General features: G+C 43.7%; 2 protein-coding genes across 6 annotated transcripts in view; one reads left to right on the plus strand and one right to left on the minus strand.

Annotated features, from left to right (window-relative positions):
• The window catches only part of LOC138965197 (potassium voltage-gated channel subfamily A member 2-like), a 32,627-nt gene extending 31,753 nt beyond the window's left edge, over positions 1-874 (minus strand). For 2 of the 5 annotated variants that reach the window (XM_070337324.1, XM_070337321.1), the window contains exon 1: positions 666-872. The gene's annotated coding sequence lies outside the window, so the exon portion shown is untranslated. Of the gene's footprint in view, positions 1-665 lie in introns of all 5 variants that reach the window. The other 3 variants (XM_070337322.1, XM_070337323.1, XM_070337325.1) reach the window with 3 other exon arrangements.
• A 2,223-nt stretch (positions 875-3,097) lies between these two features.
• Positions 3,098-18,496, plus strand: LOC138965199 (inositol-pentakisphosphate 2-kinase-like). Its single transcript, XM_070337327.1, has 13 exons — positions 3,098-3,200; positions 5,370-5,546; positions 6,772-6,838; positions 7,293-7,435; positions 8,041-8,127; positions 9,209-9,267; positions 9,825-9,897; positions 10,488-10,579; positions 13,569-13,717; positions 14,125-14,263; positions 15,547-15,649; positions 16,559-16,632; positions 17,017-18,496. Exons 1-13 carry the CDS (start codon positions 3,144-3,146, stop codon positions 17,321-17,323), a joined length of 1,527 nt encoding a protein of 508 aa, XP_070193428.1. The 5' UTR covers positions 3,098-3,143; the 3' UTR covers positions 17,324-18,496.
• Positions 18,497-19,205: the final 709 nt, after the last annotated feature.

Here is a 19,205-nt window from a genome sequence, read left to right on the forward strand (position 1 = left end):
AAATGTCAGCACATTTATAGGGAAATATCTAGTTAAAAAAAGATTTTAATGTAATAACACAAACAAAATTACATTCTCTGCAATTGTTGGTTTGCATTGGACCACTGGAACCAACAAAACTATTTCAGTCGTGGGGACACTGAAAGTATTAGAGCCCTGATGTCGCATGCGGTCATAGTCAAACTGAGACTAGGGAAGACGAGATACAGCTATATTATTTGATTGTGTAAGACTGAAGAGAAATCGTCTCATTTCATTACATACCAAAGCACATATCTGTGTTGTTAATTTTACAGTTACTACAAGCGAAACATCATTTATCAATAATGATTAGACAACCTGTAAGTGTGTACATGTGCCCTTTGCCTATGACGTCTGAGAGGACCTGTTCCGTGCTTGCTATGAAATTAACAGAATAAAATAAAAAGATTAACTTACCAGCTGTCCCAAAGTGTTATCAAGGTAGAGGTAAAGCCCAATAACCATTTTTGGTCGTAGGGGAGCAAGATGTTAGAGAACTTAAAATGACCAACTTATAAGTTTTCACAGTGCGTTGGCCAGTCATCTCTCTCTAGCTATGATAATAAAATGATCAACTTATAAGTTTTCCCAATGCGTTGGCCAGTCCTCTCTCTCGCTATGATATTAAAAAATGGTCAACTTACCCGTTTTCCCAATGCGCTGACAAGACTGAGGAACTGTCCACCATGGTCCTGACAGGACCCAAACTTTGTCCAGTTTGTGGGTGCACGAAAAGAAAGGGACAAGTTTGCCCAGCCATCGGGTGAAGTCATTCCACGGCTTTCTTCCCTCTGTATGCGCAGTACAGTCCCAACGATAAAGGCGACGACCTCTACTTTCCCTGCCACCTCGCCACCCGAAAAACACGCACCCACAGTCACCCACACCAAAACATAAAAGGGTAAAAGCACAAGCCTGGCCTGGTGCCACAATACGGCAATACCCGCATTCAACGAGTTGAACGGCCAAACACCCGACTCCCTGTTCCAGACGTGAGGGGAACAAAGCGGCCTGTACTCTCAATAAATCTTACGATCATTTGTTACAATGTCAATGTCTCAGTGGTATGTGGTACCGAAATTTTGTGCACTGCGATGTGTTACCTGCCTAATTAAGAGTGTGCATAACACCTTGTGAAACAAAGTGTGATAGGGTGTCGTGCCGTGGTAGAAAAGCGGCGTGGACGGGTGAGGCCGTCGGGTGGCCGCCACATAATTACCACCCGGCTACCCGGCGTGACTAACACCTGTGCGGTCTTGGAGCGGTGCTGAATGGACTCAGTCAGCCGTGACGGTATGACTTACTTAGCGGGTTAAACACACACTTCACAAGGCTGGGACCGCCTTCCAGGCACACTTATATTTCGGCTGAGGCCAGAACATTACTGTCTGCAAATATACGAATACAAAACTTTAATTGTAGGCCTATATCAGGATTAGTCTCTTTACAAAAAGGAGAAGGGTGGATATGGGGGGGGGGGGGGGGGGGGAGTGTGAACAGCGGGAAAAATAAACGATCAACTGACAATTCAATCATTCCCTGCTGAAATCCACGACATGGAAAACCTTACATAGTCCAGCAGGGAAACTGTGCACAAACCAGAACCCGCCGTGGCACTTCTGTCAAGTAAATTTCACAGACGTACGCGGCTTTGGCGAAACTGGACTTGTCTACAGAGAAACCACCTAGGGCCCCGGTAAGAGATGTGAATGTTACGCGCCCGAATGTTCGACTGAGGTTCTCCTTTGTGTTAATTCTTTATATGGAGAGAGAGAGAGAGAGAGAGAGAGAGAGAGAGAGAGAGAGAGAGAGAGAGAGAGAGAGAGAGAGAGAGAGTGAGAGAGAGACTGAGACTGAGATGATGAGACTTGAAAACTTGGCCGCTATATCGAGTCATTATTCTGAATTACGTTTCAACTAAAACCCACTAGTGCAAAGTAAGGAAACTGAATTTCAAGTAAACAAATGAATACAGTGTTTAATGTGGCAGCTAGCCAAGCGCGGGGAGGGCCGCGTCGTGTTTTTACATTTAGTCAAGTTTTGACTAAATGTTTTAACGTAGAGGGGGGAATCGAGACGAGGGTTGTGGTGTATATGTGTGTGTGTGTGTGTGTGTGTGTGTGTGTGTGTGTGTGTGTGTGTGTGTGTGTGTGTGTCTGTCTGTCTGTCTGTCTGTCTATGTGTGTGTGTGTAGAGCGATTCAGACCAAACTACTGGACCGATCTTTATGAAATTTGACATGAGAGTTCCTGGGAATGATATCCCCGGACGTTTTTTTCATTTTTTGATAAATGTCTCTGATGACGTCATATCCGGCTTTTCGTGAAAGTTGAGGCGGCACTGTCACGCTCTCATTTTTCAACCAAATTGGTTGAAATTTTGGTCAAGTAATCTCCGACGAAGCCCGGACTTCGGTATTGCATTTCAGTTTGGTGGCTTAAAAGTTAATTGATGACTTTGGTCATTAAAAATCTGAACATTGTAAAAAAAATATATTTTTTATAAAACGATCCAAATTTACGTTCATCTTATTCTCCATCATTTTCTGATTCCAAAAACATATAAATATGTTATATTTGGTTTAAAAACAAGCTCTGAAAATTAAAAATATAAAAATTATTATCAAAATTAAATTTTCGAAATCAATTTAAAAACACTTTCATCTTATTCCTTGTCGATTCCTGATTCCAAAAAGATATAGATATGATATGTTTGGATTGAAAACACGCTCACAAAGTTAAAACGAAGAGAGGTACAGAAAAGCGTGCTATCCTTCTCAGCGCAACTACTACCCCGCTCTTCTTGTCAATTTCACTGCCTTTGCCATGAGCGGTGGACTGACGATGCTACGAGTATACGGTCTTGCTGCGTTGCATTGCGTTCAGTTTCATTCTGTGAGTTCGACAGCTACTTGACTAAATGTTGTATTTTCGCCTTACGCGACTTGTTTTATGTTGCACTGACATACTACACAGGTAAGAGATCCCCCATCTCAGATGTACAGTGGTAGTGCCAGAACAAGGGAAGTAACCGCCATAGGCATTTCTGCACTCTTCAGTGCAGAAGTACCATTTGTCGTCAGAGGAGAAAATGGACTGAGAGAAGAGAAAGTGAGAAGAAGAATGGAGTGGTCGTATCGAGGAGAGGGGAATTGTTCCCTCGTTGTCGCCGATTGTGCGGTAGGTTGTCAATATCTTGTTGAAAGGCTTATCACCTGTACGTTATGTGTTGAGATGGTTGAGAACATTGAATCACAGTGCGTACTGTACGTACCGAAGTACCGGGTGACTGAGATTTGTGCGCAATAATTGGTTCCCATTATCATGAGATATTGTCTCAGTGATGAATGAATAAATCAGTGTTTGTTCCCTGAACTGAGCACCACAGCAGCAGATGTCCAGAAGAGGTGGACACTGTCGTGTAAAGACAGGACATAGGGGTCAAATAGCTCAAGGTGACGTGCGCTCTTTCCCCTCCGTCTCCGGACACTGACTGTGTTACTGTGTATGATTCATTACGTACGCTTTCATTTTAAACAGAGAGAAGAACAATCAAAAATAGAGAAATAAAAAAATGGAGGGGGGAGGGGACAAAAGGAAAAAATCACTCATGTGTTACTTTATACTTGGTGCTAGTGTTGTTTGAGAGTTGTTAGTTTCTAAGCAACTTGCACTTGCAAGGAGATGGAGAAGGGGGGGGGGGGGGGGGGGGGTGCTTGGAGAGGATTGTCTGATTGTCAAAATTGTTATGTAATTTGCAGATCAGTGAATAATTGCTTTATTTATATCGCCGACCCTAAAACTTTTTTTTTCATTTCTCAAACAACAAAAAACTAAAAACTTTTGGCACATTTTTCTACCGAGACTAAGAGAAGTAACCTCCTTTGAGCTTGAGACAAAATGGTGTTTTTGATGTTTTCATTTTATTATGAGGTCAACTTAATTTTACATTTTTTAAAGCCTATAAGTACCTACCGCCCTTTTTTTGTGTGGTCACGTTACCCTAAACCAATATTGTTTGTGTGTGGGCTGTGGCCTAGTGATAATTTAATTTGGCAAGAGAAGGCAAGCAGATGACTTTTTGTTGTTGTGTAACTGACTTTAAAAGAAGTGAGGGACACGATAAAGCCAGAGTCAGGGGCCCGGAAACCCCCCCTAGCCTAAAAAAAAACCAAGAAAAAAAACACACAGACACAAAAACTGATGGCTCAGATTGCACCAAATAGCTCCATTTTCCTTGATCTTTATCAACATTTTCCTGGGGGGAAGGGGGGGGGGCTGTCCCTGGACCCCCCGAGGAGCCGGCCTTTGTCTTCTAAATTACGGTTTTAGAAGGTAGTTGGGTAATTTGCTGGCTTAGGTTGCACCAGATCAGTCAGTTTTCCTTGTTTTGATCCAAATTTGTCTTCTTAAATTTACTTTTTTGAAAGTGTATCAGAGGAAGTTTCTTGGCTCAAATTGCACCAGATTGCTCCATTTTTGCACCCTCAACTAAACGCTTCGCGTCGTTGAATTGTCCCTAAAAGAAATTCGGACCCCCCCCCATCCCTAAAAATGATGTGATACGCCCCTGAGAGTTGTATGTGCATCTCACCTTAGGTAAATCTAATGTGTTACTGCTGGGGCCACTGCGGACTTCCTGTCAGCCACTGGTCTGAGGATTTAGCATGGCCATCAACATCGAAGGCAGAAGAAGAAGAACTGCTGGGGCCCTGCAAGTGGTAGGCTGGGGCCCTGCAAGTGGTAGGCTGGGGCCCTGCAAGTGGTAGACTGGGGCCCTGCAAGTGGTAGGCTGGGGCCCTGCAAGTGGTAGGCTGGGGCCCTGCAAGTGGTAGGCTGGGGCCCTGCAAGTGCTAGGCTGGGGCCCTGCAAGTGCTAGGCTGGGGCCCTGCAAGTGCTAGGCTGGGGCCCTGCAAGTGCTAGGCTGGGGCCCTGCAAGTGGTAGGCTGGGGCCCTGCAAGTGGTAGGCTGGGGCCCTGCAAGTGGTAGGCTGGGGCCCTGCAAGTGGTAGGCTGGGGCCCTGCAAGTGCTAGGCTGGGGCCCTGCAAGTGGTAGGCTGGGGCCCTGCAAGTGGTAGGCTGGGGCCCTGCAAGTGGTAGGCTGGGGCCCTGCAAGTGGTAGGCTGGGGCCCTGCAAGTGCTAGGCGAATGAAACCATGGGCAGTTTTTGAATCACACAAATTATATTTGAAATGCAATATTCGGCCATGCTTTGTGATGGGACTTCTCAATGAATTGTAACAGGCACAATGTTTAATTGACACAATTGTATGTGTGTAATGTGTGAAATATTAAGTTACTGTTACTGTTAGACACAGGTCAATATTCCCAGTTTCGTGTTTTTTTCCAGAAGCGGAAAGTGTACCGCCTGCTGAAGCAGAACTACACCAAGAGGTTTGGGTCGTCAGGGGAGACGACTGAGGCTGGGGGCAAGGAGCGCGCCATTTACTCTGACCTGCAGCAGGTGGTCAGCTACACGCGCTGGGTCATGCAGCCCCTCCTCTCACCGGACTACGTTGTTATACCTGTAAGTAGATCCCTGCGCCTTGAGTCCGAGTCTGGAGATACGCGCTTGATATAAGACTTCATATAAGTATTCCATACAGCTACACGCGCTGGGTCATGCAGCCCCTCCTCTCGCCCGACTACGTTGTTATACCTATAGGTATTCCTCACAGCTACACGCGCTGTGTCATGCAGACCCTTCTGTCGTTATACCTGTAAGTATTCCACACAGCTACATGAGCTGGGTCATGCAGCCCCTTCTGTCGTTATACCTGTAAGTATTCCACACAGCTACATGAGCTGGGTCATGCAGCCCCTCCTCTCACCTGACTACGTCGTTATACCTGTAAGTATTCCACACAGCTACATGAGCTGGGTCATGCAGCCTCTCCTCTCACCTGACTACGTCGTTATACCTGTAAGTATTCCACACAGCTACATGAGCTGGGTCATGCAGCCTCTCCTCTCACCTGACTACGTCGTTATACCTGTAAGTATTCTACACAGCTACACACGCTGGGTCATGCAGCCCCTCCTCTCACCTGACTACGTCGTTATAGCTGTAAGTATTCCACACAGCTACACACGCTGGGTCACGTATCCCTTCCTCTCACCGGACTTCGTTGTTATACCTGCAAGTATTGCTCACAGCTACACGCGCTGGGTCACGCAGCCCTTCCTCTCACCGGACTTCGTTGTTATACCTGTAAGTATTCCACACAGGTACATGCGCTGGGTCACGCAGCCCCTCCTCTCACCTGACTACGTCGTTATACCTGTAAGTAGGCCAGAGTGCAGCCCTGAAAGTCCAAACAATTGTGCACTAGCCAAAGGCTAGTGAATTTGAACATTTACTAGCCAGAGAGCAAACTTTACTAGCCAAACCAACAATTTGTTCAAGCAAATTTACTCGCATTTGGCGAGTAGATGAACATTTCCACTTGCCAGTCATATGGCGAGTAAAATACTCGCCACTTTCCGGGCTGGAGTGCTCTCCAATAACATGCCTACGAGTATGTCATAGTGCTCTCCCATTATATGTTAACACACCTGTAAGTGTGTCCGTTCTAAGGTGTGCCAGTGCCGAACACGGAACAGCAAAAGGTGAAAGAGTCTAACTGTGTGATTGCTATGCGTGTTGTCAGAGTGGTGTTTGGTGTATCAAGGATGCAATATACCTGTATCAACATGACGATTTAGTAATGCAACGTCCCCAGAAACTGAGTTGTGTGACTTTTTACCTGCAGAAACTGGTTGTGGTTGACGAGCAGTTTGTGACGAGCGTGGTGAGACATGTCAGCGGTCAGCGACCAGGTAAGGACAACATTTGGTCTGGCTTTGTTACCTGTGTCTGGTTTTGTTGGCCTGTGCGGGATACTGTTCAGTAGCTCCATTCCTCCAAGTTTTGCTTTTTGGTGCCAAATTGTAGAGTCTGTTCGTTTGGTTTTCAAACCCAAGGCACCATGGTTGACTGTTTTTCTTGCTCACTATTTTCCTAACGATTACTTTTACGTGTTGGAAAATTCCTAGATTGAATGAGCTACTTGTAGACTTATTGTTATCTTGTCAAATCTTGGCTTTATTAAAAGGTGTTAATCATATCCACAAGTACAAGTATTTCTTTTGACCTGTTCATCTTTTTGACAGTTCTTTTCATGTCATCATTTGAGGAAGAAAAACATGAGAATAATCTGGATGTTTCTGTTTTTTTGTTATTTTGCTGACATTTGCTGACTCCTCGTTTATTGAACCTTCACGTGTGATTCAGCGCGGAGACTGAAGAAGGCCGGAGACATGGTTGACCTTGAGTCAAGGTCAGCGCTAACACTCCCGGACTTTTGTTACGTACCCAACAGCGAGAGCCTGGCCACCTCTCACAACGCCCCGGCCACCATCAGCATTGAAATCAAGGTCAGTCCCTCAGGCAGCGAGAGGGCTAAGGCTCTTTTAGTACTTGGCGAAAGTATAAATAAGTTTTTATCCTTTTACAGTGGAACCTGCCTTGGATTGAAAAGATTGTGTGGATGTCTTTTGTTTCCTTCACTGCGTACTGTGACTGTTTCAGCCAAAAAAAACTAAAATTAGAATGATAAGTTACTGCAATGTTTTAATTTTAACAAAACAAAATGTTCACGAGTACATAGACCCTAGAATTCTTTATGGCTCCAACAATATTGCCAGAGACGGAAAACGATCCATTCTTTCTCAGATGAGTTTTCACTTAATTTATTTGTCTGGTTGTCCACTGTAAAGGCCATTGGGTCGATGTACTTGTGAACATCTTGTTTTGTAAACATTAAAACGTTCCACTTCCTTACCATTCTTGATTTTTGATCCTTGATTTTGGAACAATAGCAGTCCATCTGATTTTGGAACAATAGCAGTCCATCTGATTTTGGAACAATAGCAGTCCATCTGATTTTGGAACAATAGCAGTCCATCTGATTTTGGAACAATAGCAGTCCATCTGATTTTGGAACAATAGCAGTCCATCTGATTTTGGATTTTTGTTTCAGCCAAAGAAGTCGTTCATCTCATCGGATGTTGACCTAGACTCGGAGAACCCAGGGGTGTGCAAGTTCTGCATGCATCAACATTTAAAGGTGTGTTTTGAAAGATTGGTGTGTACTCAACCCCCCACATACACATACTATATATCTATATACGACTTGTGTCTGTCTGTGTGTGTGTGTGTGTGTGTGTGTTCACGATGCACAGCCAAAGTTCTCGATGGATCTGCTTCAAATTTGGTGGGCATATTCAGGTACACCCCGGACACAATCTGGTCGATGAAAATTTTCAACATGTGCTTTCAGCGCGCAGCGCTGAACCGATTTTAATTTTTCTGTTCATCCATTCCCAGTAACTCTTCCTTATCTTCTCCAGTGTTTTGCGTTTATCTCCCTTCCTTCGTGTGGTGTCAATCCATATTCCCGTTACTATTTTTAGAAGGTCACTGTCCACAACGCTCAATCCATATTCCCGTTACTATTTTTAGAAGGTCACTGTCCACAACGCTCCTTATCTTCTCCAGTGTTTTGCGCGTTTATCTCCCTTCCTTCGTGTGGCGTCAATCGCGTACGGTGCGCCACTCACCCGGCTAAGCCGGGTACCCGGCAAAGCCGGGTATTCGGCTCTACTTCTTCCCGGCGAAGCGGGTATTCATCTAGTATATATATATATGTGTGTGTATTTTACGACGTGTTACCACTAAGGTTTGAAAGTTTGAAGGCAATACACTACGGTCAGTTACCGTTTTGTCTCATTACCTGCTAACACCTACATTTTTTAAACATGCAATAACTTCATTGTTAGACAAGATAGGTGAACAAAACTGACTTTGATTGTTCTTTCAAATGATTTGTTTTGTTGATTTTATTTAAAGCTGAAACCTTGCTTTAGATTTTGGGGGCGTCTGTGTTGTAGGTTCCGTTGTATAGGCACTACCTCATGTAAAATCAATCCGTTTGTTGAATAGGGTAAGGGAATGGATGGCCTTTCCAGTGATGTAACTGGCTTTACAATAAACAATTTCATCACAAAGAACTGGACTTAAACGTATCTGTCTATTTTTTTTATGACGGGTAGTATATAGAGAGTTCTTTAAGGGAGGGTATATATTGGCATTGCAAAGTGTGTGTGTGTGTGCATACAAATGTGTGACCTGTCCTGTTGTGGTTGCAGTGTCAGTCGGGTCAGTGGCCGGAGACCAGTGACTACTGTCCCCTTGACCTCTTCTCAGGGTGAGTGGCCCGCCCTTGCTACCCCCCCCCCCCCCTCCCCCCTTCCTTGCTGTCTTGTAGCTTATCTCCTGTGTTCTAGTCCTGCAAGGTCTAATAACTCTTTTGCCCTTGCACTGATGTATCAGGCTTGTGATTCTAAAGTGAGGGCGGTTTCATTCTTGGAACAGTTGTCATTCATTAGGCACTGGCCCCCTGTTGTGGCGTAGACAGTAAATATGGCAGAGTCCAAGCACCTTAAGAGTTGATTGGTTTTTTTTCTTTTTTGTTGCTGATGTACAAGCCTGTGCTGCAAACGGTAAGAAATTTGACAATCAGGATTATACCGTCAGGTGTAAATATAGAATGTTCCATGTCTCAGTAAAGATTGTACATTCAACATGAACTATCTTTTAAGGAGTTTTATTTCAGCTTGTCCATGCCATGTTTAATGTGCGAATTACAAAACACATTTTGTTGTCAAAGCTTTAACAATGTGTTAAGTTGAGTTAGTGATCGGTTGTAGAAATGTGAAGACATTAAGTGATTAACATTGAAATACTGAAGTGTGTGTTTTGCAGAACCAAAGACCGCATGAAACACGCCTTACAGTCCTTAATCAAAACACCGCAAAACAACTTAAAGCTATGGAGGGTAAGGAATCACTGTGCACTTTTTGCTTTCTCTGGAAGAACCTGTAGCATCTAACCTGTTTGGGCTTCTGTCCAATTCCTCATTTTATGTTAGCGTAATTTCAGAACTGTCCAGTTCCTCATTTTATGTTAGCGTAATTTCAGAACTGTCCAATTCCTCATTTTATGTTAGCGTAATTTCAGAACTGTCCAATTCCTCATTTTATGTTAGCGTACTTTCAGAACTGTCCAATTCCTCATTTTATGTCAGCGTAATTTCAGAACTGTCCAATTCCTCATTGTATGTTAGCGTAATTTCAGAACTGTCCAACTCCTCATTTTATGACAGTGCAGCCTTGACTAGACAAGACAGTGTTATTCATTCTTAACTGTGTTTCTTCAGGTGTTTTAACCACTGTTGCATGGATAATTGTCCTTGGGGAGGGAGTTGTTCCGACTGTCGTCATGGTTTACTTTTAGACAAAGTTTGTCGCGTTGTGTTAGCAGAATGGAAATGATGTGTATAGTGATGATGAATGTTTGTGTATAGCTGTCAGGAAACTGGTACATGTAGTGTGTTAACATGACGCAGTCAGTGTGTTGTGTCGGCAGGATGGAGAGGATGTGTACAGTGCAGAAATCCAGGAGGACCTTGAAGAAATCTTACATCACTGGTTTGACAGCCCCGCACTGGACAAACACAGGTAACACTCGCACACCTGTTCTGCTTATCTCCCTTTGTAGGTGTACAGTGGACCCCCCCCCCCCCCCTTTTAACAAAGACCTTCAAAGTTAAAAAACAAAGGATTACTGTACTCACCAATACAAAGACGACACAAGACGATTACGAATTTTCGCTTCTGGAAGCTTCATCAGGAAAAGAACACAAAAGACAACAAAAAGCAGACGCAACACGGAACGAACAGGGTTTGAAAGACCTTCAAGACAAAAACATTCAAATAATATTGCTGTTTTGAAAAAGCCTTCGAAGTTTAACAGCGAAATTTATATGACATGGATGGAGTTTCCGGTCTGAATGATTATCCTAATCTTCTTCTTCTGCATTCGTGGGCTGAAACTCCCACGTACACTCGGTTTTTTTTTTGCACGAGTGGAATTTTACGTGTATGACCGTTTTTACCCCGCCATTAAGGCAGCCATACGCCGCTTTCGGAGGAAGCATGCTGGATATTTTCGTGTTTCTATAACCCACCGAACTCTGACATGGATTACAGGATCTTTTCCGTGCGCACTTGGTCTTGTGCTTGCGTGTGCACACGAAGGGGGATAAGCCACTAGCAGGTCTGCACATAAGTTGACCTGGGAGATCGGAAAAATCTCCACACTCAACCCACCAGGCGGCCGCGACCGGGATTCGAACCCTCGACCTTCCGATTAAGAGGCCGACGTCTTACCACCCCGCCACAGCGCCCGTCATGATTATCCTAATGAAAAGCAGTTGTTTGTTGTTAACCCCCCCGTCGGTAGGTTAGCTTTTAAAGAAAATGTTATTGAAAGTTTACTTTTTATTTAGACAGTCCCATTTATTTATTTTTTACCGGCTGGAAATCATGCACTCTCTGTCCCCTGGATGTCGGAGGAGACTTTGCTCGTAAAGGCTGAAAAATGGATTTTGTTTTCATTTTTGAATAATCAAATTTTTGGAGGATCAAAAAAGTTGTTGAGTTGGGAGGAAAAACCAGTCGCGTAAGGCGAAATTACAACATTTAGTCAAGCTGTCGAAATAACAGAATGAAACTGAACTCACTGCATTTTTACAGCAAGAGCGTATACTCGTAGCATCGTCAGTCCACCGCTCGATGCAAAGGCAGTGAAATTGACAAGAAGAGCGGGGTAGTAGTTGCGCTGAGAAGGATAGCACACTTTTCTTTATCTCTATTCTTTTTAACTTTCTGAGCGTGTTTTTAATCCAAACATATCATATCTATATGTTTTTGGAATCAGGAACCCACAAGGAATAAGATGAAATTGTTTTTAAATCGATTTCGGAAATTTTATTTTAACAATAATTTTTATATTTTTAATTTTCAGAGCTTGTTTTTAATCCAAATATAACATATTTATATGTTTTTGGAATAAAAAAATGATGAAGAATAAGATGAACGTAAATTTGGATCGTTTTATAATTTTTTATTTTTTTTTTACAATTTTCTGATTTTTAATGACCAAAGTCATGAATTAATTTTTAAGCCACCAAGCTGAAATGCAATACCGAAGTCCGGCCTTCGTCGAAGATTGCTTGGCCAAAATTTCAATCAATTTGATTGAAAAATGAGGGTGTGACAGTGCCGCCTCAACTTTTACAAAAAGCCGGATATGACGTCATCAAAGGTATTTATCGAAAAAAAGAAAAAAACGTCCGGGGATATTATTCCCAGGAACTCTCATGTCAAATTTCATAAAGATCGGTCCAGTAGTTTGGTCTGAATCGCTCTACACACACACGCACAGACAGACAGACACACACACACACATACACCACGACCCTCGTCTCGATTCCCCCTCTACGTTAAAACATTTAGTCAAAACTTGACTAAATGTAAAAAGGGTTGGTTGTGGAATTTAAAAGATTGAATTTTCTTATTTTTGGCCTTTTTGACTTTTGGCCGGTGCAGTGTCATGTTGAGTACAATCTTAATGACGGGCGCAGTGGCGTGGTGGTAAGACGTCGGTCGTGAGTTCGAATCCCGGTCGCTGCCGCCTGGTGGGTTAAGAGTGGAGATTTTTCCGATCTCCCAGGTCAGTTTATGTGCAGACCTGCTAGTGACTTAATCCCCTTCGTGTGTACACGCAAGCACAAGACCCAGTGCGCACGGAAAAGATCCTGTAACCCATGTCAAAATTTGGTGGGTTATAGAAACACGAAAATACCTAGCATGCCTCCCCCGAAATCCGTGTATGTTGCCTGAATGGCGGGGTAAAAGCGGTCATACTCGTAAAAATCCACTCGTGCTAAAAACATGAGTGAACGTGGGAGTCTAAGCCCATGAACAAAGAAGAAGAAGAAGAAGTAAGAAGTACAATCTTAATGAAGACATGTGGTCATGGCTGTTGCAGTGTCATGTTGAGTACAATCATAATGAAGACGTGTGGTCATGGCTGTTGTCTTTCATCAGTCTGTTGTCTCTTTGTTTGTCCGTCCTTCTGTCTGCACTTATTAGATCACTGGTGTTCATTGGTCCATTGAGCTGACATTTGGTGAGTAGCTTAGATCACTGGTGTTCATTGGTCCATTGAGCTGACATTTGGTGAGTAGCTTAGATCACTGGTGTTCATTGGTCCATTGAGCTGACATTTGGTGAATAGCTTAGATCACTGGTGTTCATTGGTCCATTGAGCTGACATTTGGTGAGTAGCTTAGATCACTGGTGTTCATTGGTCCATTGAGCTGACATTTGGTGCGTAGCTTAGATCACTGGTGTTCATTGGTCCATTGAGCTAACATTTGGTGAGTAGCTTATCAATCTTGTGTCTCACACAGAAGTTTGGTGTGTAGCTTATTAATCTTGTGTCTCACGCAGAAGTATGGTGTGTAGCTTATCAATCTTGTGTCTCAAACAGAAGTTTGGATTTATCAAATGTGTCTTCATGGACGATTTGTGTGCAAAACTTGACAAGATGTTAAAAAAATAAAAGCAGAATATATTTGATAACTTGTGTGTGTGACGTCAGGGCCGTGCCGCTGTTCCTGGACATGGTGATAGAGATCCTGTTGATGTCCGTGTCGCCCGACGACCCTCAGCCGCACTCTGACCTCACAAGGTCACCCACGCTACAGCGCTGCCAGAGCTCGTCCTTCACCTTCACGGAGAACGGACACCGTGAGTTGACGATAAAACAAACAAAATGTATATATTGTTTAGGGAACCTGAGCTTCACAGATCTTTGTTTCATCAAATAAAGGACTGCAGTGATGCAAACCGGCCCATGAGTTGTTGCTGAAGTAATTGGTATAATTACTGTTGTCCTAAATGTGCAGTTGTGAGTTTTTGCAGTTGTCTCTCCCCCGCACCTTTAAAACCTCCTTAAAATCTCTCTAGAATTTAAAAGAAAGGAAGTCTTGAAATGGCGGTAAATTGACAGATTTGGTGGAGTTTCACATGATGTGTTGAGATGTTTCCAGCAGTTGTGTGAGAAATGTGTCGTCGTGTTGCAGGGCTGTGTAAGTGGTTACCCGTGGGCTGTGTGTTGGTTTGTGTGTGTGTCAGAAATGTGTATTGTGTTACAGGACTGTGCAAGTGGTTACCCCCAGGCTGTGTGTTAGAGCGTGTCTACGCGGCGCAGTTGCTAGACGACCTTGACATCATGGGGGTGTACCCGCTGTACGTGCAGTTGATGAGGCAGCTTCACACCGAGCCCCAACTCTGGTGGGTGCTACCGGCTTCACTTCCACTCTCTTTTCGTCTCCTTATTTGAAAGTTGGCCCTTTTAGGCTTTTGTTTATTTTGTTACTTCATTAGAGTACAGTGTTGTTTTCCAACACAAAAGACAATAGGTCAGTTGGACCTGGATTCAAAATATATATCTGTCAAAATGTCCTGGCCGCAAAACAATTGTTGTGATAAAAGACACCACGGACATTCGACCGGCCTGGTGTCAGTACGATGCATTAGATCATAAAGTATGAGTATACTGGGGGTTCTGCATGGGTAATACTGACAATACATTGTGAATGAAGCAAATGTTTGCATGCTCCTGTGTGATTGAATTCCACACTTAAAAGTTGCCCATCAAATGTAAGAGTAACATTTCTCGAGTCAGGTCACGAATGCTGAAAGAAAAGGAAATTGCACCTGCTTGTATGTTTGCAAAGTTTAAAGGCTGACATAGTCCTATTTAATTAGTTTAATTACTTCCAGGGCTTTTCCCATCGTTGCGGGGATGTATAAATTAAGCTTCCTGCGAAGTTTTAGGTTTGAAGTCCTTACCAATTACGAGAAATAATTAATTCTTTATTGCATTGTTTAGCAATAGTTCTCCAGGACTTGGGCTATTTTTAGATCGTTGACGTCACTTCGTGACGTTTCGTAAACCAAAGATGGCGTTTGAGACTGTTCTGTTTACATTCGACACTATCAACACCACTTTGCAATACTGAAATAATTTTTTCTGTGTTCGAAAGCTACAGCCAATCGTTATTATATCCCCTTAGGTACAGTTTTATAACATTATTGGCACATGTAAACAATATGAATTAATTAATGAACGCTACGAATATGGCAGCCTTTAAAAACACACACAAAACTGAGAAAACCAGGTATAGGAACGGAGGACATCTTAAAATGCATGTAACTTTAAAGAAGTTATGAACACAAAATGTAAAAGTAAGGAAAGGGGCGTGGGAGGCTCAGATTAGGGGGGGGGGGGGGGGGGGGGTGTCTTGAAAGGGGGGTTCTATTGACTGTAATATCCGTGTGCAGGTCAGAATGGGGCTTTGATGGCAGCTTGCCTGTTGTGTGATATGACTGTTATATCCCTGTCATGTGATAGGACTTGTATCCGTGGTGTGTGATATCAGTTATATCCCCTGTGTAGGTCAGAATGGGGCTTTGACGGCAGCTTGCCTGTTGTGTGATATGACTGTTATATCCCTGTCATGTGATAGGACTTGTATCCGTGGTGTGTGATATCAGTTATGTCCCCTGTGTAGGTCAGAGTGGGGCTTTGACGGCAGCTTCCCACCGAGCTGGCTGCTGGACAGTGCTGCATTCCGTGAGCTGGACATAGACTCGCTCGACTGGACCGTGCAGAAGGTGAACTACATAGAGAGGAACGGGGCTGGGGTGCATGAAGCCAAGCTGGGTGCCACCCGACTGTCGCGAAGTCTGATGGGTTGAAATCACAACAAATCTCAGTTTTAACCAATCCAGCCAGCGGGTCCGTTCCACCCATTTGGGTGGCACCTCGTTTCACTTCATGCACCTCCGCCCAGTCGTCCATTTATCTGCTAACTTGACCACAGTAAATCTGTCTATGAGGACCCCTTTCAAAAGAGGACCCCAACAAGAGAGGACATGACTGACTGGTCTTTAACCTGTTCACTTGACCAAACTGTACCTTTCATGGAAGTTTTCCTGCAAAGTAAAGATTTATGTATCGATTGAACACTGGATTTCCCTTCTTTGAGCCATGTGACGTCAGAGACCGACAAAACTTCATATTTTGGCGGCCAGCCGAGACTACAAAATAGTGCATGTCTGTGTGCGTTCAATCATAAAAACTAAAAGGAATTCTAACCAGAATCGATGGATACATAAATGTTATTTGTATTTTTGACCAAAATATGACATTTTACGCAGATCTCGACAATCATTGTATGTTCACCTCGACCGCTAGCGCAGTCTCGGAGGAACACTGACTGTCTCGATCTGTGTAAAATGTACAAATAACATATAATAGCTTGTGCCAAAGGTAAAAAAAATGCCAAAGATGTTCTGATACAGGTACAATCGTACTTAGTGGTTTGATTGTTAGCTCAAGAGTTGGCTCAGTATCTGATGTTATTGCTTTTTGTTGCGGTGTCTGTTGTTTTACAGGCCAGAGCTGTAAACCTGATATTAATGCTCAGCTTTGCATGTTTAATCCTGCGACAGTTGTATGTTTTTTCATCATATATACGTATTCATGATTTTTGTTTGATGGTGTGTTATTGGTTTGTCCAGGTGAAGCGGTTCCTGGTGTCCAAGACGCTACAAGACTGCTCCATCATGGTGGCCATGCTGCCCATCAGCAACAAGTCAGTCACACTCTCACACTCTTTGTCCCATCCCTGTCTGGCCTAATCTAGCTGTATAAAGAGATGGCTGTACATTGTGTGTGTGTTTGGAAGAGATCCCCCCCGCACCCCGTTTTGATCAGTACACAGGTCCCTGTGTATGTGTGTCAGTGTGTATTGGGTGGGTGATTGTGAGAAAAGTCCACTTTTAACACTTTCCATGACTTTGTGTTTTCAGAATGTTGCTCTTGTATGTAAATTGAAAGTGTGTGTGTGTAACATCTGCAAGGTATTTTCTGTGCAAAGTCAGAATCTAAAAGTTTTAATAATACACTGTACTGCATTGTGGGATGTTCATTTCAGAGAGGTGTAGCATAATACTGCATTGTGGGATGTTGGTTTCAGGGAGGTGGAGGAGTGCCGGTTGACAGGTAACGGGGGCAACAACCTGCTGGAGTTCTGTGAGCGCTGGTACAAGGTGTCCGTTGCCTTGGTCGACCTTGACCCCAAGCCGCTCGACAAGATCCCCACGTACTACCAGCAGGCCTCGGCTATCCGCGCGTCCTTTGAGGACACGGTGGCGCCTTCGTGTACCTCCATCAAGGACTGTGATACGCCCTGGTTGCTACACACGTCTGCCTCATCACCCATGACCTTGACCTCTACACATGACGCCAAGGCCAGGGCGCAAGGACAGACCTTGAACAGTTGAACATATGGTGCGTGTGTGACTGTTAGTTTACGAGTGAATTATGGGCGACACAAATGAGAGAATGGTGTTTGTGTGTGTGTTCATTCGAATTGTGTGTGTGTGTGTGTATAAGCAGGCATGTGTACATGGTGTAAATAAAATATAAGCAAAATATTTTTAATGCACAGCATACCTCGGCTCAGACAGGTGGCTATGTGTGAGCCAAGAGAGATAACTCTACAATCACTGGACAGACATGGACTGCTTACCTCCCCTGCAGTTCCCACTCCACCTTTACCTGTATGTTTTGCTCATTACGTAATCATGTAACTTGGGATTGTTTGCGCTTATTACAGCAGAAGGGGTCTAATTCCACCAAGCGTGGATGCATTTTCTGTAGGGCAGCCGGGTACAGTTCCTGTAGGAGAACAGATCACACTTTATCTTGTGTCGTACAAAGGCTGGGTTCAGTTTCCCTTTGGCTGATAAGACTGAAGCCGTTACTGCTACGCCGCTTTGATCAAAAGCATATATATTACTTGACTGCTCAGCAAATGGGAGGAATGAGACCCCTCCTGCCTTAGTACACATTGCCTCCCTCACATTGTTACAATTAAGGACATTTTCAAACAAAAAAAAAGAAGAAAGTTCTTTGTGCACACAACTTCTGTTTTGTGTTATAAGTGTGGACAAGGCATTATCGTGAAGTCCAGTGAAGATGTGTGCAGGTTATATTTTGAAACACTGGAGAAACTTTGCCAAGAGTTTTTTTTGTAGTTTGTCATATAATAACTAAGCAAAACTCTGAAACGGATTTTGTTGTACTGTTGCTGCACATTTTGCAAAAAAAAGTAGGGTTAGTTAATTGCAGTTAATTGATGTTGTTACATGTATGTTGTAAAAATATTTGTATTTCATGAATGTAATGTTGTTCATACCCTGTGAGGATGAAGAATATTGCAAGTGAAGCAACGGATCAAAGTGAAATAATTTACCAGGTAAATTTGTGTTTACACATCAAGAAACACAGGTAAATTTGTGTTTACATATCAAGAAACACAGGTAAATTTGTGTTTACACATCAAGAAACACAGGTATTATGTTCAAGTGATTGTAAAAACCCAGCTTACCTTGCACCACTACGGCAGTGGCTGCAAACATCAGGTGTGACTATTGCAGAGAACAGGTGTGTTCTGTCCAGAGGGGGGGGGGGGGGGGGGGGGGGGGGGGAATACAATAATTATGATGCCTGCATGTGTACCTCTGAAACAAATTTGGTGCTTTTTGTACTTGTTGAAAAGTGTCCCAAGACAATGATGTGATTATATTATGCTGACTGCACTCCTCCCAGGGCTGTACTTGGTGTACAATGTATTGACCTACTTGTAGCTTTAGGCACAACACGAAAGTTGCACAGTGGAACCCTCCTTTTAAGACCTACACAAATCTGCTGTAAAAAGCAAGGTCTAAAAAGGGGAGAAGTCTTAAATTAGGGGTGGGGGGGGGGTGTCTTAAATTAGGGGTGGGGGTGTCTTAAATTAGGGTTGGGGTGTCTTAAATTAGGGGTGGGGTGTCTTAAATTAGGGGGGGGTCTTAAATTAGGGGGGTGTGTCTTAAATTAGGGGCGGGGGGGGGGTGGGGGTGTCTTAAATTAGGGGTGGGGGGGTGTCTTAAATTAGGGGTGGGGTGGGGTGTCTTAAATTAGGGGTGGGGGGGGGTGTCTTAAATTAGGGGTGGGGGGGGGCCTTAAAAGGGGCGTCAAAGTCAAATTTAAGGGGCTTACTGTCCGTCAGGTCTAAGTGCCTATGTTGGACATGAGTTGGTTTATACGATTTGTTTGTTTGTTTGTTTGCTTAACGCCCAGCCGACCACGAAGGGCCATATCAGGGCGGTGCTGCTTTGA

This window comes from Littorina saxatilis, linkage group LG4, assembly GCF_037325665.1.
Source record: "Littorina saxatilis isolate snail1 linkage group LG4, US_GU_Lsax_2.0, whole genome shotgun sequence".
Classification (NCBI taxonomy): domain Eukaryota; kingdom Metazoa; phylum Mollusca; class Gastropoda; order Littorinimorpha; family Littorinidae; genus Littorina; species Littorina saxatilis.